The 27410-nt window shown below is 48.4% G+C and overlaps 1 protein-coding gene across 8 annotated transcripts in view; it reads left to right on the plus strand.

The window, feature by feature from the left end:
• Itsn1 (intersectin 1) overlaps positions 1–27410 on the plus strand; it is a 183453-nt gene that overhangs the window by 116767 nt on the left and 39276 nt on the right. For 4 of the 8 annotated variants that reach the window (XM_075960055.1, XM_075960076.1, XM_075960061.1 and 1 more), the window contains exons 20-28: positions 3570–3817; positions 5599–5758; positions 8509–8714; positions 10294–10376; positions 13886–14052; positions 16863–16908; positions 18741–18862; positions 23627–23744; positions 25199–25390. In XM_075960055.1, coding sequence (XP_075816170.1) covers positions 3570–3817; positions 5599–5758; positions 8509–8714; positions 10294–10376; positions 13886–14052; positions 16863–16908; positions 18741–18862; positions 23627–23744; positions 25199–25390 — 1342 coding nt within the window. Of the gene's footprint in view, positions 1–3569; positions 3818–5598; positions 5759–8508; positions 8715–10293; positions 10377–13885; positions 14053–16862; positions 16909–18740; positions 18863–23626; positions 23745–25198; positions 25391–25744; positions 26821–27410 lie in introns of those variants that run through there. The other 4 variants (XM_075960103.1, XM_075960111.1, XM_075960085.1 and 1 more) reach the window with 2 other exon arrangements.

Here is a 27410-nt window from a genome sequence, read left to right on the forward strand (position 1 = left end):
TCCACACACCTGGATAAGCAGTGAGAGGAACTTACTGCCATTTTCTGTTAAGATTTATCTGTGGAATGAACACCAGCTGAACAAATGCTGGTGCCAAGATGGGAGTAGTATCAGGTGTGTCAGACTTGCTCAAGGAATTTCAAAAAAGTAACTGTGCTGTCAGGGTGTGAAGGAGCAAGCCTGGCCTGGCCTGTTTGATCTCTGGAGCCATGGAAAGAGAGGAGGGAGAGAATCAGCCGACAGACAACTCTTACCCATCTTTAATCCATCAGATCTGCAAGGGATCCGATGCCCTCTTCTAGCCTCCAAGGACAAGTGGGCATACGTGCCTATGTGCACATAGACACACAATAACTTTTTAAGTTAAAAAAATTAAGAGTTCAAAGGACAGTTGGATAATGTACCCCAGGGTAGGAGGGGTGAGGAAGGGATCAGAGTCCCACAGTCCCCCAAACCTAACAGTCTCTCCCTGGGCTCCATCTCCTGAAGCCTCTCCCACCTCTCAATAGTGAGGAATGGATCAGAGTCCCACAGTCCCCCAAACCTAACAGTCTCTCCCTGGGCTCCATCTCCTGAAGCCTCTCCCACCTCTCAATAGTGAGGAATGGATCAGAGTCCCACAGTCCCCCAAACCTAACAGTCTCTCCCTGGGCTCCATCTCCTGAAGCCTCTCCCACCTCTCAATAGTGAGGAATGGATCAGAGTCCCACAGTCCCCCAAACCTAACAGTCTCTCCCTGGGCTCCATCTCCTGAAGCCCCTCCCACCTCTCAATAGTGCCATCCTATTGGCACACAGCCAAGAATGTTGTTCAGGACCCAAATGTACCAGCAGCACTTCCTCTGGAGCCAGGTTGGAAATTTAAGAAAAACCAAAGCTACCTAGTGAAATGGAGGCCAGGGTGCATGTAGCCATTAGACTTTAAACATTAACCAAGTTGAGTTAAATCTGGGCTGGTCACTGTGCACATTTGACTTTTACACCCAGCAGGTGATATATACGTGAATAGTTAGTATTAGAATTGCTCTGAGCCCAAACCCCAGAAATGTAAGTGCTTCAATTCCATGGTGTTCTGTCAGAATTACTTCCAAAGAAACTGGGGTGAGTGGGATAGACCTGGTTAGACAAATTATACTAAGATTGTATTAAGAACGAGACTCGTTGGGGGCTGGAGAGATGACTCAGAGGTTAAGAGCATTGCCTACTCTTCCAAAGGTCCTGAGTTCAATTCCCAGCAACCACATGGTGGCTCACAACCATCTGTAATGGGGTCTGGTGCCTTCTTCTGGCCTGCAGACATACACACAGACGTAATATTGTATACATAATAAATAAATAAATAAATATTTAAAAAAAAAAAAAAAGAACGAGACTCGCCCTGAAGAGCCACCATCGGGTGAGTGTGCTCTGTGAAAAGTCCACGTCCTGGGTCCGCCATGCCATAAATTATGCACTTCACTTCTCGGTCTGTCGTAGGCTATTTTTCAGAACTGATTGGCACATTGGGCAAAGTGTTCCAAATCCAAGGAGAAATAGTTCTCATTTTCATAGCCTTTTTTTTTAAGTTAGGGTTTCTGGTGTTCAAAAGAGTTCTGAAGTAGCCAGGAATGGAGTATAAAAAGGTTTATTTATCACAGAAAGAATAGCGATCCATAGTCCTCTGCATGTGCTGGGAACTGGAACCGCATCCAGCAGCCAAGAGGTCCCTCCTCTAGCTCCTGAGGATGTGGTCTGCGGGAGGCAGGCCGGGTGTGGTTCCGTAGGGTCGGACATTGCCTCTGGACTTCTGATCTCATTCCTCGTATCCACCCAGACGGTGACAGTAAATCCTGCGTCACGGTGAGATGAAGCAGTTGGCATTTGTGGCAGTGAGAGTCCCAGACAGACAGTAGTCAGATATCGAATGGGTCCCTGTAGGAGATGACTTGGCAAGAAGTTAACCAGAGCCAGGGTTCCAGACAGGCTTCCGGAGCAGAGAACCAAAGCTTGTTCTGAGTGAACTAGATTGAAAAGCAAGACCAAAGTCCAGATGTGAGAACATTATATAAAGTCAGAGTTGGATTTTAAAACTGTGTTGTTAAACTTTTATGCATACCAAGCAGAGTTATAAAGATTTATCAGAAGCTGGGAGTGATGACACACATTTTTAATGCCTGCACTTGGAAGGCAGAAGCAGGCCGATCTCTGAGTTCCAGGCTAGCCTGGTCTGCAGAGGGAGTTCCAGGACAGTCAGGGCTACACAGAGAAACCCTGTTTCCAAAACAACAACAAAGATGTATCAGTTTTCAAAGCACCACGCTAAAATGAGCATGTTAGACAAAGACACTGAGTCCTCCAGTATGTAGTTAATAGCCACAGAACCTGGATTTACAGTTGAGGCCCTCTGAACGCAGGGCCCACTCCATCACTGCAGCCGCCATCTTTTGTGTCTGATATAAACTCATAACTACTTGGCATTTTCTTCAGTCCTGAGCTGGAGGTCGAAGAGCTTGACCGTCAAGCCTGCTAGGAAAGCATGTGTGTGCCGTGTGAGTGTGCCCAGCTAGGGAAGTGTGTGTTCCATGTGAGTGTGAGCAGCAGTTATCAAACTGTAAAGCCAACCCACTGTCATTGGAAACCCTGTACATGGCCTGAGAGTCCTCCCCTTTGAGGCTGGAGAGGTGGCTCAACTGTTAAGATCACGTGCTGCCCTTCAGAGGACCAAGTTTGGTTCAAGTTCGCTGTTTAGACCTACCCTATTCCTGTGTGTTCGGAAAAGCCACCTGAGTGTCCAGAGAAGTGCTGGATGGCGTCAGCTCCAGGCCATTGTGCGGTGTGAGAATAGAACTCCTTGGCCTCTGGTCCTGGAGCCAGCCGAGAGCGTGGTGTCCTCCAGAGCATCCCCACTGCTCATAAGCCAGTGAAGTAACTAGGGATATGTAGGATGGCTTGGGCCATTTTGAATAATTCCTTTGGGGCAGAAATGAGGTTAAACACAAGCATTTGGCACAGCAGATGACCCCCTCGGAAAATTTTAAACAAAAGGCCCTACTCTGTGTGATTTCATGGATCCTAAAATTTAGTTTGTACAAAAGAAAATTATAGTCTCACTAAAACTGATGATGGCTGTAAATAACTTTCATTTCCTCTAAACACATGGGTCAGCTTTGCTTCCCAGCAAAACCAGCTACGGCTGTTGTTTTCTATCCTCCTTGTCCTTATTCTAAAAAAAAAAATGCTTAGTGGGGTTTTTAAGAATACTAACTTTATGTCGGTTACACTCTTTGCTTGAAGTAATGAACCTAAGTCAAATTATTTTTAATGATTACGTGGCTTTTGATTGGAGAAGTATCAGGTCAATTCACAAGACAGATTGTTCAAGGACCTGAGGTGCTTTATCTGAGCCGTGGTCGGGAACTCGGAGTGGGGGTAGAGTGTGGTGCTGAGTAGAACAGGCTTTGTCACTTTTCTGGACTTCTGTGCTGTGTGTCAGTCCTGGGCAGAGCCTTGTGGCTGTGTTGCGGTAGAGTGGCGGATGTGTTCAAGGGCTAATGACTTTTCATTTCGGTCAAACATTGTGACTTCCCACAGGTGGATGAGAGCCAAACTGGAGAGCCAGGGTGGCTTGGAGGAGAACTGAAAGGAAAGACGGGATGGTTCCCTGCAAACTATGCAGAGAAGATTCCAGAAAATGAGGTTCCCACTCCAGCCAAACCAGTGACTGATCTGGCATCTGCCCCTGTCCCCAAACTGGCTCTGCGTGAGACGCCCGCTCCTTTGCCAGTGGCCTCCTCTGAGCCCTCTACAACCCCCAACAACTGGGCAGACTTCAGTTCCACGTACGTGTTCACATACTGTCTTTGACAGGTTTGAAATTCAAACTTAGTCATTGTTTTCTTCTTGCAGTTTGTAGAGTCTTGAGTTGTTCGTCTTTGAAAGGGCATGGCATGTGTTCATTCCTCTGATTGGCCTACTGACAAGTTGGGGTCCTTGCCCTCCAAGCCAGATTTAATAATACCATTGTCAAACAGCAGTTTACAGGGTCCCCAGGAAAACCGTCCCATCATTCGTCTGTATCCTTCATTTTGGAGGAAGAAATGGAGAAGTGCAACTTCCTAATAATCTCTGCTGACATTTGTGTCAGTCAGCAAAATATTCAGTTATTTCCTGCAGGCTGGGAAATGACGCTGTTTTGTTAGCAAGGAGCAAAAATTGCAGTCAGTCATGTGGTTTGGAACAAGACAGAAAGTGGTTTCTGTGGAAGCTTTCTGCTGTTGCTAACCTTGAACAAACGGGCAGTGTGGAGAAGGGTGCATGCCCCTGTCGTCGGGAAATGGTATTCAGTTTCAAATGACAGATGAAGCCTCTGCCCAGACCTCCGTTTGTGGTCCATGACCTCCATGTACAGCTGTCCAAAAGTATTTCAGACTACTGTGCAGTAAGGAGATGAGTAGGAAGGATTTAGATTTCTTTTCTAGTCGAGTAACCTTTTAGAAGAAACAGTGCTGAAGACAAGGAGTCCAGGCATATTTTTAGAGAAAGGTTGGGGGAAACAAACGGGAGAGAAGGAGAGTAGTGACCAGGGACAAGGAGAAGCCGAGGGAAAGGCGTGTCCATACTTTCAGATAAAGGTGAAGGTGCTGAAGAATGTCCTCAGAACCTCTGCGTAAGATCGGCCTTCCACCAGCTGTGCGCTAAACCAGACTAGCCCTGCTTTTTTGGGCCTTGTTTGAAAAGCTCTTGGCTTCCCAAAGCGAAGCTCCAGTTGGGATATAGAGTTGGTTCCATGATTGTTTGTTGAGGCAGGGCCTCATATGGCCCAGACTAACCTCAAACTCATCACGTGATCCTGAGCTCCTACCAAGGCCTCCACATCTACCGTACGTGGTGCTGGGACAGAGTCTGGGCCTTGGGCGCTGTGCGAGGCAGACTCCAGTCCCAGCCCTGATGTCATCATTTATTTTTGTCATTGATTGGTTTTATTTCCTCTGTAAACCAGATCACTGCCCCTCCCTTAAGAGCCCTGTGGTGTACAAGTCTTCTGATGTACTACATAAAAGCATCCTTCCAAACCAAAACATCAAGATGGACAGTCTTGGGGGTGGGGGGTTCTTTGATTTTCGTAAGTGCTTATAGGTCTTAGAGAGATATAACCAGCATGTTACATTCAGATCTGCCCTCGAGCACATGTACTGAAAATACACAACCACAACACTGGGGCTGTCCTGAGACAGGACACCTAGCCTGCTGGGTGTGCCCCTTGTGGCTGCTGTGGCTCTGGGCATCTGAGCAGGTGTTTGCTGTGGGACACTTCCTTCTTACTTAGCTGCTTCTGTCGTGGTAATTTTAGTGCTTGTGAGTGGTTCATAACTAATCCAGAGCGTCTGGGCATTGTTATAGAGAAGAACTCAGATTGAAAGAGCGGCCTTCTAATCAGCCTGAGGGCTCTGTAGTGTGTGCTTCAGAGTCAAACCTGAGCCCAGCATTCTTCCTGTCCTCTGTCCTCTCTCTTCTCAACTAGAGACGTCCACGGAACTGTGATTGATCTGTTCCCCGGGGCGCCCTGTGATGCCAGGGCACTAGAAAGTGCCTACTGCTCATGACATGCCTTTCCTTCTAGGTGGCCCACCAGCACAAGTGAGAAGCCGGAAACGGATAACTGGGACGCATGGGCCGCTCAGCCTTCTCTCACTGTACCCAGTGCTGGCCAGTTAAGGCAGAGATCGGCCTTTACACCAGCCACAGCCACTGGCTCGTCCCCATCTCCTGTCCTGGGCCAGGTAGGGGCAGTCCATGGAGGCATGAAATGAGTGTGGTCTGCGACTAGCGTTTGCGTCAGCCACTTCAGCAGTCTCCACCTATGAAACCTAGTTCAGAAACCTGACACTTACCGTAGTCCTCGGAGTCGGAGGGCTTAAACTGTCCTGCCCGCATCTGTCTGAGAAGCTGCATTGAAAGAGCAGCACCAGAGCTGCAGTGCTGATTAGTTAAAAAGGTATCGATACTCTCATGGGGAGAGTCACTGTGCATAAAGACAGTTCCAGGTTGGTCCGTTTGGCTACCCCCTTGGTCCTTCCTGGAGAAGGCAGGCCGATTTCAGGCTAACGGGAAACCCACTGAAGAACAGTATTTCTGAAAGCACAGGGGACGTTACTGTGAACGCTTATCTTTAGGCTAATGTAATAATGATGAAGGAATGAGGTCAATCAATCAGACGGAGTTCCCGGGAGATTGCAAGGATTTTCCCTTCTGGAAAAGCTTAAATTGGAGGACACACCAGGCAGATCCATTGGGAAGTGGTGTGCAAGAAGATTGGAGCTGCCGAGCAGCCCTGCTCACGAGGGCACTGAGTGTGAAAGCCTGGACCCTGCTGAGTTCTCTATCCAAGCCACAGAAGTGGGAAAACAGCAGGGTAGGAAGGAGAGAAGAGTCTAGTGAGAAGGGAGTGTGAGGTGGTAGAAGCGGGGTGTCCGGCTAGCGCTGTCTGGCAGACTGGCGGAACATGGGTCTGGAAGGAGATGAAAGATGGGAGCCGAACTATAGCAAGCATAGTGAGATCCAAGGGGTTGGAGGCCATCAAGGACAGCAGACATGGGGAGAAGCAGCCAGTGCCCTAAAGGGAGCCGTGGGGAAGAGCGACTGCACTACAGGCCTTTGCTTCTGCCCACACTCGGCACTTAAGCGAATCCCGTCAGTGCCCAGCGACCAAGGCGGTGCTGTGGGTGAGCCGGGAGTGAGAGCTGTGGAGCCAAGAGCAAGATTTAAACTCGTGAAGGACTGAGGTGCTCGCATGTCATCAAAGGGTGCTGAGGGCAGAGAAGAGGCCATCTTGGATAAGTAGGGTTGGTCTCTGGGTAACTGGAAGAAAGGGAAAATCATCCAGAGTGTGGTGAAGTAAGAGGAAGTTGAGCCATGAGGCTCTGCTGGTTTGTGAGAGGTGGAGCAGAGAGGTCACAGAGTGACAGCGTTAGTCAGTGCAAGCGAGCAAGCCCTGGGGGCCTGCGGAGTGGAGAGGAAGTGGACAGGGCAGACTAGGGTCCCCAGGTAACCGCGCTCTCCATCCTCTGGCCATGCTGCCCAGCCCAGGACTAGGGATCGTGGTACTGCAGAGGGCTTTCTGAACATATGGCCGCCTCAGAAATGTGCCACCCCCTTGGGAGATGTGGAAACCAGGGCTTGGAGAAGTCCGTCCATTGCCTAAGTGTCACGTCAGCCCTCACATTGCAATCTTGTCTGATCCCGGGCTGCCTCAGAAACCCCACACAGGGAAAGAATCTCAAGGGAGACATCCAGACTTGTAAAGGCACAGAGCAAATGGCTTCCCTTCCGTTCTGGCCCGGAAGTCCTAAAGTAGTTGGGAGGCAAGTTGGAAGCTCTGTTGATCCGTGGGCAAGGGGGAGGAAATGGGAGGCGAAGAATAGTGGTTAATAATAATAGTGGGACTAATGTGAAAGAGAATCAAAATGTGTAGGTATAGGAGATGAGAATCCACGCAGAGCAAGACTTAGAGGTCACGGACACACTTGTGGACGCTACTGACCAAGTTTCAAGTTTCCTGTTTTGCCCAGTCAGATCTTAACGCAGAAATAAAATCACTTCAGTCAAGCACAGACAACTCTGGACCAACTCTCCTTGCGCATTAACGTTTGTTCTTTGTCCATTTACGTGGACAGTTGAAGTGGGACTTACTTGATTTCTTTAAGTTATCGTCATGATTTTTAGATATTAAGTGCCTCACCTGCCTTTGCAGCCTTGTCTCCTGCCCCACTGCCCACATCCCCGGATCCTGCTTCTTCTCCTGGACCACCTGCAGTGCACTCAGCCTGCCCCCTCAGGGCCCTTGCCTGGGCTCTGCCTTTGGCCTGGGGTACCCTTCTGCAGCACTGGCTCTCAGAACACTTCTCGTCCCTCAAGGCCTGCCTCTGCCCCTGTAAAAGTGGCCCTGGGGTCCCGAGGCAGGCTTTGTCCTTGCCTCTCTGGTCCCACAGCGAAGCAGGAGACCTTTTGTGCAGTATATCTTGTTCCTCCAAATGATATATTGAGCTGTTTTTATCTCTTTCTTGTACACTAAGTTCCTTACTAGAGGATATTCTTACAGCACGTTAAGGTTAATAAAATGCTTATCCCAAACTATGTGGAGAGAGTAGAAGTGATGTTTTCTTCATCCGTATAACCTCACAATGTCTAGACTTCTGGGGGAAAAACAAGCACAGTCCAGTGCATGGCCTGTTTACGTGTGTCCACCCACGAAATACCATTCAACTCCTAAAGTGCCTGCCCCATTACGTTGAAATATAAAAGACACACGGCTAGAGCCACTGAAGAAGGAAGGCTGGGTGGGGGCTCTGGGAGCAGCTGGCAGAGTTTTGTCTCCATGTTTAAGATGCACAGTTGCGGAGAAGCCACGAGGTGCCTAGTGCTCGTGCCAGGCAGAGGCAGTGTCTCCGGCTGTGTGTGCACTCTGTGCACATCTGTCTTGGTTGATAAGAAACTGCGGTGTAACCCAGGTATTTATGTCATTCCACACAAGGGTGAAAAAGTGGAAGGGTTGCAAGCTCAAGCCCTGTATCCTTGGAGAGCCAAAAAAGACAACCACTTAAATTTTAACAAAAATGATGTCATCACCGTTCTGGAGCAGCAAGACATGTGGTGGTTTGGAGAAGTTCAAGGTCACAAGGGTTGGTTCCCCAAGTCTTACGTGAAACTCATTTCAGGGCCCGTCAGGAAAGCTTCAAGGTACTTTATTTATCTGCTTCTATTTGATGAAAAGCATATTAGGAATTGTTTGTGCTAGTTAAGATTCCTTGGTGGGTGCCGCAGGACGACTGTCCTCTACAAAGTTAGATGTGTGTATGAAGGACAGAAAGGGAGCCTGTTCTCATGAGCCATGGCTTTCTTCTGCGTGTCATGCTGTGCACTGACCTGTCTAAGAATCCCTGAGCTGATTGGGATATGACTCTTTATGCTTAGTACCCAGTGCAGTGCTGAAGACATGCAAATACTTAAGATCAAAGCATTTGGGGAGTCAGTGGAGAAATGTGGCATAGAACCCACAAGGTTGTTACTGTTTATTCCAACACGTAAGGGTGTCCAGAACCAGCTGAGAGTTCTGAGGGGACACCACTAACAGGAATACCCCATGACATCTGCTAGTCAGTGCTAAAGAGACTGGCATTGAGCTTGTGTCCAACACAGTAAGAGGAGGAGCAGTGTGGGCTTGTGTGTCCTGTGTAGTCAGGGGGAGAAGCAGCGGTGTGGGCTTGTGTGTCCTGTGTAGTCAGGGGGAGAAGCAGCAGTGTGGGCTTGTGTGTCCTGTGTAGTGCGTGGGAGAAGCAGCAGTGTGAGCTTGTGTGTCCTGTGTATGTAGTGAGTGGGAGAAGCAGCGGTGTGAGCTTGTGTGTCCTGTGTAGTGCTTGGGAGAAGCAGCGGTGTGGGCTTGTGTGTCCTGTGTAGTCGGGGAGAGAAGTGTGGGCTTGTGTGTCCTGTGTAGTCGGGGAGAGAAGTGTGGGCTTGTGTGTCCTGTGTAGTCAGGGGGAGAAGCAGCGGTGTGGGCTTGTGTGTCCTGTGTAGTCAGGGGGAGAAGCAGCGGTGTGAGCTTGTGTGTCCTGTGTAGTCAGGGGGAGAAGTGTGAGCTTGTGTGTCCTGTGTAATCAGGGGGAGAAGTGTGAGCTTGTGTGTCCTGTGTAGTCCGGGGGGGGAGAAGTGTGAGCTTGTGTGTCCTGTGTAGTCGGGGGGAGAAGTGTGAGCTTGTGTGTCCTGTGTAGTCGGGGGGAGAAGTGTGAGCTTGTGTGTCCTGTGTAGTCGGGGGGAGAAGTGTGAGCTTGTCTGTCCTGTGTAGTCGGGGGGAGAAGTGTGAGCTTGTGTGTCCTGTGTAGTCGGGGGGAGAAGTGTGAGCTTGTGTGTCCTGTGTAGTCGGGGGGAGAAGTGTGAGCTTGTGTGTCCTGTGTAGTCGGGGGGAGAAGTGTGAGCTTGTCTGTCCTGTGTAGTCGGGGGGAGAAGTGTGAGCTTGTGTGTCCTGTGTAGTCCGGGGGGGAGAAGTGTGAGCTTGTGTGTCCTGTGTAGTCGGGGGGAGAAGTGTGAGCTTGTGTGTCCTGTGTAGTCAGGGGGAGAAGTGTGAGCTTGTGTGTCCTGTGTAGTCGGGGGAGAGGAGGGGGAGTAGTGTGGTCGCTCATGCCTCTAGCACCCTCATTGTACCCCAGCCCCGTTACTGCTGACTGCTACAGCTGTGGTTTTTCACAGCTTTCAAAGAGAAAAGCAGTGTTGTTTGGCGCTCTCAGGTGAGATTTTAAAATGTTCTTTCCTTCCCTTCTTACAGCATCGACACTGGCCCTACAGAAAGTCCTGCTAGCCTAAAGAGAGTGGCCTCCCCAGCAGCCAAGCCAGCTGTTCCTGGAGAAGGTGAGGCCCTGGGCGTGTTAAGCTCCGTAGGAGGCTGAGCACATTATGACAGTGGCCATCCAAAACTGGATTCTCTGACTATGCCTGGCAGTGAGGGAAGCCCACTGTACTCACTAAGGGTCGAGTCCTGAGCATGTGTCAATCATGGCCTTGTTTCCCCATGTAGCCCTCTTGTCTGATCTGCGTGGATAATTGTATCACTTTTAAACTGACTGCACACTCCACGGAAGCTCTCAGAACACTGTGAGTGTCGTGGGTACACCCAGCAGAGACAGATCGCTTCTCTGTGCTGTGTGAATGGCCAAGCTGGATTATTTATGCCTGAAACTTTGGTTGTCAGTATTTACTACACAAGTAATTAATTGCTTTTCCCTCAGATCTTTGTTATATGGCACAGTCTAGATATTATATGCCAGGCTGTAGAAAGAGGCATTATTTTAAAGTTTTTAAAATGACCCAGATCTATATAATTGAGGCCTCACTGGTCTTCTCCACGCTCACTGCAGTCATTACCAGGTACCCGCTGACCGGGCCACCTGAGCTAAGCGTCTGTGTGACAGTGAGCGGGCTCCGTAGTTAGAGATGTCAGTGGAGGTGTGTGGTGATCTCACCGGTGTCTGGAATCCATATGTAACAATAGAATGTGGTTCATGCGCTGTGGTGAAGCTGCGTTCCTTAGAAACTTGGCCAGTGGAAAATCAAGTTCTTGGGATAACTAACTGCTTCATTGGAGGCAGCACAAATGGAGGGTTACCGCTAGTTCCGACTCCCAGGAACACTAGTACAGTCTTAAGACTTCTTAAAATAATTGCTTAGTTTATAGGCATAGTTACAAAACTTCATCACTACTAAAAAATTCGAACATTTTCCACATAACTATTATTATTTTTTATTTTTATATGACTGTATTATTATGTTAACTCTATTAGGATAATCATCTTTGTGCATTCATACTTTCTAAATAATTATTTTAGCACTATTGGAAAAAGGCAAAAATCTTTTTCGATATAGCATGCCTTCAGCCTAATTAAAAGCAAATTTTACCTCTTCCTCAAAACAAAACAACAACAGCAAAATCTTGTGTATTATCTGTCAACAGGTCTCACTAGAGGGGGAAAATTCATATTTTGGCTCTCTCATAGTAATTATCTAATCTCAGTCATGCCTCAACTTCATCTGTGAAGCGGGCATAATAATCACCCTTTTCAGGGAAAATTATTACAGGGATTATGAGGTAAAATGTATACAGCTTTTAGAATGAAAGCCAATCAATGCCTGCCCCTTTTCTGTTTGCCTCGTGTCCTTGCTTACTGGGAGGGCAGTTAGAGCTGACAGCAGTGTGGAAGGAACACGTACAGAGACTTAAGAAGTAGGGTCACAGCGGACCCTCACTCACTCTTCCAGTCAGGCAGCAGAGCAGAGGCAGTTCCCACCTAGGTGCTGGCTGTCTGGGCATTAGAAAAGCCGGGAGAGCGTACTGGCCTCGTGGAAGGAGAGCTTATAGGAGCACACTGGCAGTGGAAATTCTGAGAAAGGCTACTTATAGATTAATGAACCTCTTGTTAAAAATACATTAAACATCATCTCATTTAAACTGTAGATTTCAATTATCCATTTGGATAGGTCAAAGTAGTGGCTTGGAACTGGCCTATGCCCATCTCTTTAGTGTCTCCTGAAAGGGGAGCTTGCTGGGAGCCCCCTGAATTCTCTCATGGACTCTGGCTTCCCACAGCCTTGTGCAGGATGGGGCGGGGCATGCGAAACCTCGTAGTCCTTGCAGGCCCCTTACGTTTTGCAACATTGCACTCAGCTAGTGGTCCCACTTCTGAGTTTCCTAAACATTTTGAAAGATATTCCACAATTTTAAATGGATTTAAAGAAGGTGATTTATATATTGGATAATCTGGGAAAGATACAGAATGCCCAGAATCCTGTCAGAAGTGGCCGGATGGGAGTGAGTGGTGAACAGGAGCAGACATGACCGTCAGTGTCCAGAATACTGAGAAATCAAATACTTGCGAGAGTGAAAGGAGAATGCCCTGTTAGAGCTGCGATCTCCATGAGCGTGCTATGGCTTCTCAGTGTTAACTGTGGAGCTTCACGTTACCAGGGAGGCCCAAGGGCAGCTGAGTGACCGTGGTCAGCTGTGGATCTAGCAGTCCGTGCTGGCTCAAGCACAGGTCACCGGTCCTCTGAGGGAGATCTTTGTGGTTAAGGATGCCCCTTTAGCTCAGACCCTAGTGGTTTGGTTCTGTGCGCTTCAGTTTTCATTAGGACAAAGGTGTTCACGTTAGTCGGGGAGGAGCTGACAAGACGGCTCTGCAGGTAAAGTGCTCACAGCCGTGCCTGGCAGCCTGCGTGTGATCCCAACTCTACAGTAGAGGAGAGACCCGACTGCTGACCCTGCCATCTGACCTCCAGATGAGCCACAAACAATAAATGTGAAATTGGCCAGTGGAGATCTCTATACCAACGTTCCAGCTGCTAGCCAACCTTGCACTCTGCTTTGAAGGGTATTGACTCATGTAAGATATGTTACAATGGAACAATACAGGCTGTCCTGAGAGTAACCTTTATGAAAAACTTGATTCTTATACTACTTTTTAAAAATGTATAAAGGCCTAGGACAAAGTGGATAAAACGTAGAGATAAGAAACATGTACCTCTTTCTGTCAGTCTTCTGTACTTACTGACTAGAGTGGCTTTGTCCTGAGCCTCAGGGTCAGCTCAAAGCAAAGCAGAGTTCTTAGAGTTACAGGGAGACGTTCCCGTGGATTGCACCTCTCCAGCTGGAGTCCCTAGAGAACACCAGCTCTTACTCCTCGAGACGAAACCACATGAGGAGTAATTGCTAAATGACTGGCTATTTCCTTGGGCTAGGGAGATGTTACTTGTGTCTTCAATCCCCACACCTGCTTATGCAGCTTGAGTGACAAGCAGATGTCCAGTCGTAACCAATGCCTACTGTGTAACTCTTAAACAGTCCTCGACCATTTATATACACGGCAATATATGTCTCAGACATTCACTCGGGTATTTAAATAGCAAAAGGCGTATCATTTGATTGATATAAAGGGTGAAGTGTATCTGAAAGTCTGAAATACAGATATTTGCACTCCAGGAGCCTGCATGTGAGCACGCCCTACCCTGTACATAGCACAAAGTAGGCAATCAATGTTAGCTAAAGCTAAATGAGAAACATTTTTTATTTAAAGAGGTGATGTATCTAAACAGATCATAGATCATTCTTGATGCTTGGTCAGGAGATGTGCAGTGCCTTTGGTTTGTGTTCCTGCGGCTGGATCCTCACAGAGCTTCCTCTCTGCCTACACTGTGTATGGGCAGTGGGGGAGTGGAGCCCAGGTGGCACAGCCCTGTGTTTTAATCTGTGGCTAGTGTTTCTTGAATGGATCTCACCCTGACTTCCTGAATCATAAGTTTGCTTTTGCAAAGCTGTCTGGGATGTCTTTAAACAATCAAGCTCTCTCCGTATCTCAATATTTCTCCAGAATTTATTGCCATGTACACTTACGAGAGTTCTGAGCAAGGAGATTTAACCTTTCAGCAAGGGGATGTGATTTTGGTTACCAAGAAAGATGGTGACTGGTGGACGGGCACGGTGGGCGACAAGTCCGGAGTCTTCCCTTCTAACTATGTGAGGCTTAAAGATTCAGAGGTAAACCCACATTAACTGTTTCCTCTCCCTCTCTCTGTGTGGTGGTTCTCTTGGCGGGGAGTTGATGCTTGACCGTGGAACACTGTTGGGTTCTGCAGAGTTCTGGATTGCTATGGTAACTGAAGTGTCTGACCGTGTCCTTTGGTACCATGGAGCAAGCTCTGGCTTCCTCCATGCAGAACTCCGGGGTAAAGTGGGACTGCACCAGGGGCTCTCTTCATCGCTCTGTTCCAGTGTGCAGAGTTGACGGTGTTCCTTCCTGTAACCAGCTTATGATCGCTTGATTAGCTCTCCATGGCCATTAGCTTTTAGATGTGCACAGCTGCCCTTGGCTGTAAAAGGTGTTCTGGTTCTGCTCTGTGCTTTGTCTCACAGTACAAAGACATTAAGTTCCAAGAGGTTGGTATGTTTGGGGCGATGCCACTATCCTTAGATATCTGATTGCATAGGATGTGGTCTTGAGTTGGTGCAAACTTAATGAAATGGTTGGGGTTGGAGGGTTTTATAGTGGCCAAGTTCAAGTTAAGGGATTTTCGTGGTATGATTATAGCCTTTTAATAGACCCATAGAAACAAACCAGCAGGAATGAACCTGAGTTTTTTTAAGGACAGTAAATCCGTAGCTGTTTTCTTTTATCCCTCACATCTCTCAGCACTGAGAGAGAAACTGGCAGGGCCTATGGAGCTGCATCACTGAGAATAAGCGGGTGGAAAAGGCACTTGCTGTTGCTTAAATGCCAGGCAGGGAGTACGCACCGGCTTCTTCTCTAGGCCCTTGTGCTCGTAGTGGCTTTGGTGAGGAGGGGTCCCGGCGACTTCTGCGTTACACTTGCCACTGGTCTTTCCACCCCAGGAATGATTCTGTGTGCTTTAAAACTGAGTTACAATGCTTGCTGTGGTAGGAGAACAGCTTGCTAACTTCTGGGCGTTTGTAAGTCTGCCCACCCTTAGGGAACTCCGCGGAAAGAAGCCAGGGAGAAGTCATTTTCCCGTGTCAGACAGCTGGCCTGTGGACTCCCTAGACCTAGAAAGGGAAAATCCAACGCTTCTCTGGGCCGGCAAGTTGGCCTTAGATTATGCAGCTGGAATTTCAGGGGTAGGACGCTCCACTTCCTGCCATGAGGCACAAAAACTCTCAAGTGAGGTCACCTTTTGGAACAGGTGGAATACAAAAAGCCATTTGGTTTGCATCTAAACTTATTTTTAATTTATTCATTGACATTTTACTGAAGTTTCCTGTATATGTAGGTAGGTAGGTAGGTAGGTAGGTAGGTAGATAGATAGATAGATAGATAGATAGATAGATAGATAGATAGATAGGTAGGTAGATATAGATAGGTGTATACAAAGATAGTCTTGATACATATTAAAGTAACATAAGAACAATAAGCTGTTATACTGAAAAATGTAAAGGCTGTTTCTTACATTATATTTTAATAAATCATGGCTTTCTGTCTAAAAGCATCTGAAGCCCTTAAGCAGGAGCAGCCTGTGCTGGTTTTGAAAGGCCAGCTGACCTGTGAGGAGTTTCCGCCACCGTCGTCAGTTATTAAATTACTGGCTATGGGATAACTACCAGTTAAGATTTTTAGATCAAATATATTCAAATGGCAATAAAAATACAAGGTTTGGTGTGAGAGCAAAGCTTCCTACAAACTTAAAAGGAAACAGTACACTCTGGTGGGGACACCAGGCTGGGCCCGTGGGCTGAGGAGCTGCCCTTCCATCCCTTCCTCCCTGGGGCTTCTCCGAGGGAAGATGCTGGAGCCACCTGACTTGTGGCTGGGCAGTGTCTGTTGCTTTCCTCTGCGTGTGGAACATGGGGAATTATTATAAGCCCACGTACGGGAAGTAACTGAGTCTTTCATTGCTATTCTTTATTTGATATTTAGGCCATAAAATTAGCAATAAAATTGATAGTTTATAATTGTGCTCATTAATTAAAAGCTCACTAGTTAGAATAAAAATTCATTTCAAACTGTTCCTCTTCAGTGGTCATTTGATTTTAGTGGCCAGAAATATAGCAGCATTGATAAAATGGGTTCCTTGTTGGCACAATGCACATTTTTATCTTTACAGTGACTGCCTTGGTTTATTAAATCCTTCGCTTTATTTCCATTGAAATGCTTAATTTACTACAAGGGTAGGCACTCAAGGGGGAGCATTAATTGACAATAAAGCACTTTGTCACACAGATTAGATTCTGGCCCCTGTCCTGGCTCTCATGGTCTCTACTGGCTGACTCAGCTGGGTTAAAGTTCCATGGCTATCCGGGAGGAATTCAACCCCAGAGAGTTTCTGGAACACTCAGTAGTTGGGAAAAAACATGGTTTGCTTCTACAATTGTGCTTCCAGCATAGAGAGAGAAATGTCGGTGCTCAGACAGTGTGAAATTGGGTAGAAACAGCATGCAGGAGAGCAGTGAGGGGGAAGGGTGGGATCCCTCCTCCCGATGCTGGGTCAGTCCTTAAATCCTAGTGAGACTAGAGCAAGAGAGCATCAGTGCTTTCATGTGTTGAGTCTGGGTGGGGGCGCTGGTGTCTGCGGGAGCCTCCTGTCATGGGGCCTGATGCTGCATTTGCCCGGATCCAGGGCGTGCCTGAGCCTCCAGGCCTGCAGGACTACATGTTTGCTCTGTCACAGGGTAAAGGCCACCTGTGTGCACCGTCCCCCTGATACACGTGCTCCCATGCTCCCCCCGAGTGAAAAGAGGGACTTAAGGGCTCTAGTGGGGTTGTGTTGTTAATCATTTTTTTAAGTTGTGCAATCACCTCTTCAGCATGCAAATGAGACCTTCTGCTCTGTTTTAAGGGCTCTGGAACTGCTGGGAAAACAGGGAGTTTAGGAAAAAAACCTGGTAAGTTACAAACCCCAATGCCTGTGTTTCAGCGTCAATGAATGCACTTGGTAGTAGTTCCCAGCCTTGTTTACCACAGCCACAAGTCTAAGTAGAGGTGAAGGAACCTCCCCTGACAGTGCGTGGGTGGACCCTCCCCTGCTAATTAGTGCCCGTGACTGTGAAGTGGGGAGACTGCAGGGTCAGCTGCCTGGGGCATCATCTTGCTGAGTTTGGAAAGCGGATGCCAACGAAGCCCTGGTGGCACCAGCAGTGGTGAGCAGAGTTGCAGCAGACAGCACCACATGGTGGGTTTCATCCATTTAGCATCAGGTGGTTTCCCCCGGCAAACATTGAAGGTACAAAATGAAAGGCACGCCTCAGAAGCTAGATTTATAGTTTATTTAAGCAAAATCACATGTTCTATTAATAGTGGAATGAAAGGGAAGGAAGCAGCTGTGAAATGGCATGGCTGGTCTGGCCCGTCTTCCCAGCCAAGGTCACTGGCGCTATTTTGCTGTCGTATCCTTAGGAAATTATAGGTCTGAATGGGCACTGCTGTGCTAGAGGAGCTACAAGCTCAGCTCCTGTTGGGCTCACATAGTCAGAGCATATAGCTGAATCTGCTCTTTCTGGGAATTGTCTACACTTTCAACATCTGTCCAGTATTTCATACAGTGCTCAGGTGGGCCTCGCTCTATCCTGACACTAGCAAGCTGCTCGGGGATATGGGCTCTTCAGAATGCTAGGGCAGATTGCTGGCCCGTATGCCAGGTCCTTTGAGGAGCAGAGACAGCTGGTGCCAAATAGGACGCTAATTGGGACTGTCTCCAAATGAAAATCTTGGAATCTAGAGCTCGTCCTTGGCATGCCAGAGGAGTGTCCTCACCCCACAGACTCCCCATTCAAGCTGTTGGTTGGAGCCAGACTAGCCATGAGCTGGGCCCCAGGCCTTTTGCCTTCCTGGGTTTTCTGAAGTTCTGAGCAGTCCCTCCCACTGTGGTGGCCAGCCTCAGATTGCAGGACAGAGTAATAGGACTTGTTAAAGGGGCAGGATCTTATTCCTGCACTGGACACAGAGGAACAGTAGATGTTGGAGCTTGGGGCCTCTCCCACCCCTCTCTTTCTGACTTTCTGTTTCATTACTCCTTCTTGCCATCCTTTCTGTCCTTTCTACTCTTTCAGGTTCGTTGAGATGAGGGTGAGTGCAGAAGAGTAAACAGTTTGTTCCATATCACTTCCGCGTGCAGGGAGCTGCAGCCTCAGTCTCGGCTGTGGTCCTGCCGGGAGTGTTCTCATAGGACCTTTAAGATCCAGAAAACTAGAGCACATTCGCATGCTTTATTTCTATACAGAATTACTATCATCTTTGATTAAGTTCTCATGACTCTGTTCCTCTTGTAACTTGGAATAAAAAGAAGTTAAACTAATGGTTCTGTGATTCAAACCATAAATGCATGGATAGCTCCTAGAATATGAGCCATGGCTGATTTGACTTGTGTTGGACAGTCCTAAGCCATGTGTAAGTGAGTTGCAGCCAAGTTCCTGAGGAAAATCAAATTTCCCCTACTAGTGTCCAAGCAGAGGGAAACATCCTTGAGATTCACAGAGCTGGGGGGAGCAGGCACCTGGCCCTTCATCGGGGTTCATAGTAACTGTGGGATTTGACAGGAAGCATAGGACAGGCGGGATGGAACTTCATGGCAGGGGAGCTGAATGGAGAGCTGTGTTTGCACTGTCTTCTGGGAGAGGCCGAGACGCAGTGCCTCTGGTCCTGGGAGATGGCCGTGTCATCCTAGGAATGCCTTCTCCCGCTCTGATAGCACGCTACAACATTTGATCTTGTTTTTCAGAAATTGCCCAGGTTATTGCTTCCTACACGGCCACTGGTCCCGAGCAGCTCACCCTGGCTCCTGGCCAGCTGATTTTGATCCGGAAAAAGAACCCAGGCGGATGGTGGGAAGGAGAGCTGCAGGTTAGTGTCTGTTTATGTAAAAATCTCCGCCCAGGCGCAAATTTGCAAAGTCTCAAGGAACAGTTATTTCACTGCAAAATACAAAGAGTGTCATTGTCTGGCCCTGCACCTGCCGGGGGACTCCTGTGTCTCCTGTGTCTGGTTCTCAGAGCAGGGAACGCAGAAGTAGTGTTTTGTTAGAAGTGGTTTACCACGTGCCAACATGGCGGTGTCCTTCCACACAGACCACATCTGTTCATGTTGTTTTCCGTGCCGGTGTGTATCGAAATCGCGTTACTCGTTTCACCGTTCCAGATGCCTCCTTTAACTCTCACTTCAAGACACAAATGTTGTAGAAGGGTTATTATTGTGTATCATGGGAGAGAGTAGGATGGTCGTAGGGTACCACACTGCTTGTTATTTGAAAGCATACAATGGTAACACAGTTGAGAACTGGGGTACTAGCTAGTCAGGTGATTAAATGGCCATCACTAGTGGGGACAAATGGTCAATATTCATGCAAAACGCTACCTCGTAAGGTCACAGCATCCATTCTGTGTCAACAGAATTGCACCAACTGAGTCTAATCCTGAGCAAACAGGTAAGTGCAGAGTGAAGGATATTGAACTAAATAGCACAGGGAAGGGTGCACCCTTCAAAACATCAACAACTAAACCTATAGAAAGGGGGTACAAGAGATAGTGACAATATCAGAGTCTCCTCTGGACTCTGTATGAAAGGAAGCCAGGGGAGGGGTGCAGAGGCCGGGCTAGCTCAAATTACTACAGCATTGCTGACTTTCCTAAAGCTCAGTTAGTCTACAGCTCAGTTTTTTCTACTGGGGTTCATTTTTTTTAACACATGCCTGAAATACTGATTTTGAAACACTGATATTACATATTGAAATATGTTAGGTTAAAGAACCATGGTTTGGGGACTAAAGAAATGACTCTGATTAAGACCTGAAATAGGTTTCTGCTACCCACATCAGGCAGCTAACAGCCTGTAGTTTTAGCTCCAGGGGATCTGATGACCTCTTCTGGCCTCTTTGGGTACACACACACACACACACACACACACACACACGCGCGCACACACACACACACACACACACACACACACACACACACACACACTACAAATAGACTTTTTTAAGAACTGTGATGTGAGAACCTGATAGTCAGGTGGTTCAGGAACAAATGACAAGAGAGAGGGTGAGGAGGCTAGAAGGGATGGGGCTAGAAGACACACAGATGGTGGGGCAGCTGGGGTAGGCATTAGCAGGGGTCCTCGTAAACAGTGCAGGCACGTTCTGTGCTCTGCCATTATCTCCTCATTATCGGGAGCTAAGTGTGCTCCAGCATTACTAGTGAACATGAGACTGGACTCTCCTTGTGTTTCAAACCTCTGGGAGCCCTGAAGCTACCATACACGCATGTCCGCACATAGGAGCAGATGACATAAGAGCTGGAGCCACCATACACGCATGTCCGCACATAGGAGCAGATGACATAAGAGCTGGAGCCACCATACACGCATGTCCACACATAGGAGCAGATGCACGTAGGATGCTGGAGCCACCATACACGCATGTCCACACATAGGAGCAGATGCACGTAGGATGCTGGAGCCACCATACACGCATGTCCGCACATAGGAGCAGATGACATAAGAGCTGGAGTCATCATACACGCATGTCCGCACATAGGAGCAGATGACATAAGAGCTGGCCTGCTGGCCCTTACACAGGAAATGCCTCGCTCCCGCCCGCCATCTTCTTCTCACTCAGTGAACACCAGTCTGGGACTGCAGGCTCCACCTGGCTTTGCTCCATTGGCATTCCTCCCTTCATGAAGGAGAGTGTGGGCCACAGCTCACCACATAGGCACTCCTTAGTGGCCTGCAAAGGGCTGAGTGCCCAGCAGCTGTTCAGTTAGTATACAAGGGGTGCATACAGTGTTTCTCCTTGGTCTAGCACTGGGGCCTGCTGCATAACACAGGAGGGCCCCACTTGTGACCTGGTCATTTATAGCAGTGCCCTTGTGAGAACCCGTGTCCCTATAGAATGAGCCCGTGATAACTTGCCATCGTGATGTGCCCGCAGTCTGCTTATCCCATTAGCCAGTTTCCGTGTGGCTCTGAGCAGGATGGTGTGACAGACAGATAAGTCTGAGACAGGAGACTGGGTGTTGGCCACTGAATGCAGAGGACTGGGTGGGGTGGTGAGCGTCCTTGGGGAGGAGAAGGGCTGGCTGCAGCTCCCCAGCCATGCTTCTCTCACAGCTGTGTCCAGGCCCTTCCCAGTGAGGAAGGAGGACCCATACTGTGCTGAGCTGGACGTAGGAGGAAAGAAGTGCTCTCGGCCTGAAGCAAAGCCATAGTCTGTAGCATGACTGACCGTAGGCTTACACAGGGAACTGTCTGGTGAGCAGCCAGAGATCCTGGCCAGGGGCAGCATACTTGTTGAGGAATCCAGCCCTGGCTCCCAGAAATCCGTTCCGCTTGCTGTGAGGAGTAGGGAGCTGCAGTGTTTCTTGCTCTTTCATTGTAGACAATGTCTCACTGTGGAGCCTTGGCTGGCCTGGAGCTTACCATATAGACCAGCCAGCCCGTGCCTCCCAAGTGTACACTACCACTCCCAGCCTCAACTTGCTTTTAAGGCAGGGTCTCGCTGTGTAGCCCAGGCTGGACTCAGACTTGCAAGTCTCCTGTTCCTGCCTCAGATGCTAGGATTGCAGGCTTGTGTTCTCAGTCCAGCCAGCCATCCCCGTGCATCTGTGTCTTTACTGCCGCCTGCCTCTGGTCCATGCGTTCTCCTGCTCAGAGCACTGTCATGACTCCTGCCGCTTTCTTCACCATCCCCGTGGACCTGCCTCTTCTTCCCTTTGCAGCAGCATGCCCCCCCTGTCTCATCTGACACTTTGTCTGGGACAGCCACACCCCTGGGCCTTGAGCCCTTCCCATGGGCCTCTGATTCCTCAAGGGCTGGCCATTCCTCACTTACTCCAAAGGGCTCTAAGAACCAGCAGCACCGCACTCTCCTCCGACCACAGGGCTGGTCTCAGGTGGACACCAGTCAGTGCTGGGCTGTGACTTAGACTCACGTCTGTTTTTGTTTCCACACTCGGATTGTCTCTGGCTCGACTCCTTAAAGAAGCGTGTATTTTAGTTTAGCCCTCACACCCCTGGCACATCAATACAGTGTTAAATAGTATTGGCCCTCACAGGGAAGTAGGGGGCTTGCTGTGTGTCCAGGAATGTCCCTTACGGAGACTCTCAGCGTGGACACACAGCAGAGAATGGGAAGGAGTTCAGTTCCTGCCCCTGTAAAGCTAGGGGTAGGGCAGAAGAGTCTGGGAGCCTTCGGCAGTCTACAGCCGTTAGAGCGGGAGTGGCTAAGCAGACACAGCGCTCTTCAGCAGATTCACCATGCAGAGTGAGGCAGTCCTGGAGCCAAGGACATGACTCCTATCTGACCAACCAAATCTTAGCTGTGCGCTAGAGCTAACCCAGCCTCTCCTCCTTAATGACCTGGTGAGTGGAGGGTAGAGGTGTGAGGTGGTATATCGGTTTTATTTATCTATTTGGGGAATAGGTGTCACAGTCACGTATGTGTGTGTGCCATGTGTGTGCTTGGTGTTCATGGAAGCCAGGAGAAAGTACCTGATCCTCTTGAACTGGAATTGCAGACAGTGGTTAGTTGCCACTAGAGTGCTGGGAACTGAACCCAGGTCCTCAAGAAAACAGCCAGTGCTCTTAACCGCTGAACTAAATCTTCTGCCCTGACAGGTATTTTTATCAGGTTTTTTGTGGAGACTTGCGTGTGTGTGTGTGTGTGTGTGTACGCATTTGTGTGGTGCTCTTTCTCCTGACAGTAGGAATAGACAAGGATAGCCTCTTGCGTCTTCATACCTCCACGTCTTCTGCCGTTTCTGATACTGGAAAAATGCTCCGTAGAGGGCTCTTGGGCCAAATCAGGCTGTGGAGTGCAGGAGAAGGGTGCCAGTCGGGAATGTGTGCGGTGCTGGAAACTAAGACAGTGGGAAATCTTGCCGCCATCTGGGAGCCTGATGGTTTTTGAAACAGCGTCAAGTTGAATGCATGTGTTCTGTAGACGCTATGCGTTGTCTGACATCTGCATGGAGAACTCAGGCATGGTAGTGAGTCTGCAGCCCTGGGACTGTCGTGTCTCTTTTCAAGCTCAATTTAGGCATCTCAAAATCAAGAATAACAACACTGTAGCCTCAGGAGCTGTCCTGTAGACCAAGGCATCTGATGCCCAGGTCTTCTTGAACACTCATGACATTAATCAGAAGGTCTGTATTACCTGATGTAGCAGTAGATTGCTAACTAGTTTTCTTTCCTATTAAAAATAATTTTAGCTTTATGTGTATGAGTATTGCCTAAATGTATGTCTGTGCACCGCTTGTGTGCCTGGTGCCCATGGAGAACTGGAGTTTCATGCAACTGTAAGGTGCCAGTGGGACTAGGAATTGAACCTTGGTCTTCCAGAAGAGCCAGTGCTCTGAGCCCTAAGCCATTGCTCCAGCCCGTAGCTTTCTGTCTTAGCTACATTACAGAATATCCTGAATGTGTGATCTACATAGTCCATCTCTGTCCATCAATGGCTGCCGCAGTTTGACTGGAACGGCCATGTTTGAACATGCAGCAGTTTGTATCTCTTTGTATCTTAGCTCAGTGTGAGTGTTGTACAATGCCCTGCTACAAAGCAGGTTGTGTGAGAATGATGGGCTTTGTTGTAAAACGTTATTATTTTCTTCTTAGGCTCGAGGGAAAAAGCGCCAGATAGGCTGGTTCCCAGCAAATTATGTCAAACTTCTAAGCCCTGGAACAAGCAAAATCACCCCAACCGAGCTACCCAAGTCTGCAGCGCTGCCAGCAGGTAAGGCGCTTGCGGGTCGCTCCGCTACCACTCAAGTTTCTCATCCAGTGTCTCGTGTGATTGTCACATGTGCTTAGCTCTTGTGCTTGCTGGCTCTGACCCACAGTCGGTGTGTGACCGGGAATATGTTTTTCAAAAGCTCCAAGCATCTCCGTAGCCTTTTTGTGCTGGGCACTGCAGCACCCTTGTTGGACTCTTGAAGGACTTGGGGATGCTGTGACATTAAAGACAGATTTCTCTCTTGATTTCCTTCCCACTCTTTACCCTGGGATTTGGGCCACTGGGCAAGGCAACAGAAAGGCCCCTAAAATAAAGTTGTGACATCTGCTGGGGAGAAAGGGGGCTCACTGAGTGGGCAGGACGTTGTTGTGTCTTTTCCTAGAGGGCAGGCAATGGCAGAGGGCTGCAGCTGGCTTGTCCGTGTTCTGATCTAAGACAGTGAGTTAGCTGTGGAAGAGTGGCCTAGACTTGGTGACCCCTATGGAGATTGTGGACGCTTTGCTCCATCATCACCTTGTGATTGGATGTCTGTTTTATATGTCCCCTGTGAAACTAGCTTAAACTTGTTGTCCTTGCAAGAAATGTCAGGACCTAAAATGTTGTGGCTGAACCCTGATCCCCATCTTGTCCTCTGTGCATGAGCTGAGGCCTTGTGTGGGCAGTAGCAGGGTGGGGTACCATCTAAATCTGCTGTCCCCTGGGAGACTTGTCAGACCCCTCTCCTATCAGCTCCTTTCAGCTCCTGTCAGCTTGCAAGCCCCACACCATCTGCAGAAGGATTCTCTTCTCTTAGCTGGAGAGTTTGAGAACCCTGAAGCTGCATATAGGTTGTTGGTTAAGAATGAAGATGCCAGGCAGTGAGAATGGGTCAATACACTGTGGGATTAAAGGAAAAGGAAAGTTGTTCTTGAGGTGTGGTCGTCTCTGACACATGAACATACAGCAGAATCACCTCCTAAAGTGCTGGTTTCTCTTTTTTACTGAGATTCAGAAGCGTCCGCAGACCAAGTGAGAGCCATAGTCCACCTTTAGAAGGACCAGGCCCAGGGCTGGAAGCTCAGGGCCAGAGCACTTGTCTATCAATCTTCAGCACCACAAAAGAAGTTAAGATACAGACAGGCACGTGCTCTGGCCCCTGGCAGTCTGCGCTGCGCTGCGCTGCCGTGGGAATTGGGTGGTACCAGCCAGTCCTCCAGAGCCAGCGTTGTAAGTCCCTCCACCGCGCTCAGAATAAAGGTTCCCTTGTCTGCTGACAGGCGCTGTGAAAGGGGAAGACGTTATGACATTTAAGACAGGGTAAAATCTTAAAAATGTAGTCCTTCATCTTCCTCTGTTGCCACACCATGGAAAGTGAGGGCCCGCTGCCCTCACTCGCCCCCTCTGCCCCGGGAATGTACCTGCTGCTGCGCATGTGCGTTGGGCCGCAGCTGCTCACACCGCCCTGTCTCCCGCAGTGTGCCAAGTGATCGGGATGTACGATTACACCGCACAGAACGATGACGAGCTGGCCTTCAGCAAGGGCCAGATCATCAACGTCCTCAACAAGGAGGACCCTGACTGGTGGAAAGGAGAAGTCAATGGGCAGGTCGGGCTCTTCCCATCCAATTATGTGAAGCTGACTACGGACATGGACCCAAGCCAGCAATGTAAGTGCCCTGGCGGCTCTCTTCCTGGCCTCCTGGCCTCTTCCCGTAAGACATGCAGCATTGCTCTGATTCTGCTGAGCCTGGCTTGCAGACCTGGAAGCCAGACCACTGCTGCATTTGAACAGTCTCTTTGAAGACCTTCTGTGATGCAAGGCTAGTCCGTGGGGTTGTTTTTGTTTTTAAATTTCATTCCTTCTGTAGCATGCCCCCCTCCCCTCCCCCCTTTCTTTTTTCTTTTCTTTTTTTTTAAAATCATTTTGGCACCATGCTGTGTACATGCCTGATTCATTTTCCTAGCTTGAATTTTGCACATTGTTTTGTTTGGCTTATGTGTTGTTTTCCTCCTTTTTCTAGGAATCATATGTTGTCCATCCCCCCTCAGGCTTGAAAGTCCTCAAAGAGACCCACTATCCCATATCACTGCCCAGAGGGATGATGGGAGATGCAGCCTTGATCATGTGACTTGCAGCATGATCACCTACTGCCTTCTGAGTAGAAGAACTCACTGCAGAGCAGTTTACCTCATTTTACCTTAGTTGCATGTGATCGCAGTGACTGAGTCATTACGTGCAGAGACAGGAGCAAACTGGCAGAAGTGCCCAGGGCGGTGGGTCCTTTGCTGGCTTTCCTACTCACTCAGCTGACTGCCCTGCCTTCACAGGTGCTCTCAGTGGTTTCGAGATTATTTTTAAATGTGTATTTTAGCCTTTTAATAAAAATCAATCAATTACTTCTTTGCTATTTTGGTTTTGCAAAAAGACCCACTATCAAGGAATGCTGCATGTGCTATTAAAAATTGTTCCAAATGTCCATAAATCTGAGACTTGATGTATTTTCTTCCATTTTGTCCAGTGTTACCAACTAAATTGTGTAGTTTGGGGCTTTTCCCCTACCGTAGAGTGCAGAGGAGTTGAGTGTACCGCTTTGAAGATGTGTAGAGAGCGCCTGCCTAAATAGGCGTCAGGCTTGCTTGTGATGTCGTGTAGCTCTTGCATGGAACACACCTGTCCTGAAGAAGTGGCTCTTCCCGCGGGAACCGCCGTGCACAGTGATCTTGTAGCCACACGAGAAAGTACCTGTGTTTCCGTTTGGTCTCAGATTTATCCAGTTGACTGGTGTCTGTTTCGAGGTTTCCATTTGGCGTATTTTCATACCGTACATCGGTAAGACACCACTGCCAAGGTGGTTCCGATCAACAGTCTCTGTTACAGGAAGTTTATTCCAGTTGCTTTTCATGGAATATTTTGAACAAGTAATTTTCTTGACAAGAAAGAATGTATAGTTTCCCTGCAATTAATTTCCAGTGTTTACATTTTTAACTAGACTGTGGAGTTTCTACAGATTAATATAAAATGGCGCTCCTCGTCCACATATGTGTTAACTGTGCTGTAGCCATGTTTGTCTTTAGACATTAGTTGGAAGCTCTCAATAAAAAAAAGAAAAGAAAGAAAAGGAAAAAATACCACTGCTGACAGCCCAGGCAATGGGGTTGGGGAAGCCTGAAGCACCGTCTAGCTGTCCTAGGAGTAAGCTAACTGCTGTCTTTCTGGGTTCCCTCCTGGGGAGACTCCCTGCTGGTCGTGTCATGGCCCTTCTCCCCTCACATGGTGCAAAGGACAGGGCAGCCCCTCCTTGTCTACTTGCGCTTCAGTGTTTCGTGGATATGAATGTAAAATATATAAATATATAAACTGCGGCTTTAACAATTGTAATACAACCTTTGGATTAGTTATGTGTATAGATAATTAAATTCTTCATATAAAAGTTAGATGGAAATGTCTCTGTGTTCTTGCTGTTGGAATCTTGCAGTGGTGAGGGCACCACCCAGACAGGTGTCAGCCATTGGCCTGCTACCCACGTGCTGCGTGTGAATCCAGACATACTCCTTGATACCCCCAGTCCCGTCCCCAAGTGCGGAGGTCTGCACCAGCTAGGCTGTCAACTCTCTCAGTGGAATTTTAGTTTGTGGTGTTGACACACGGACAGGTTGTGGCTTGGTTAGGGCACAAACCCTGTGTCA

The sequence above is a fragment of the Microtus pennsylvanicus genome, chromosome 1 (genome assembly GCF_037038515.1).
Source record: "Microtus pennsylvanicus isolate mMicPen1 chromosome 1, mMicPen1.hap1, whole genome shotgun sequence".
In the NCBI taxonomy this organism is placed as follows: domain Eukaryota; kingdom Metazoa; phylum Chordata; class Mammalia; order Rodentia; family Cricetidae; genus Microtus; species Microtus pennsylvanicus.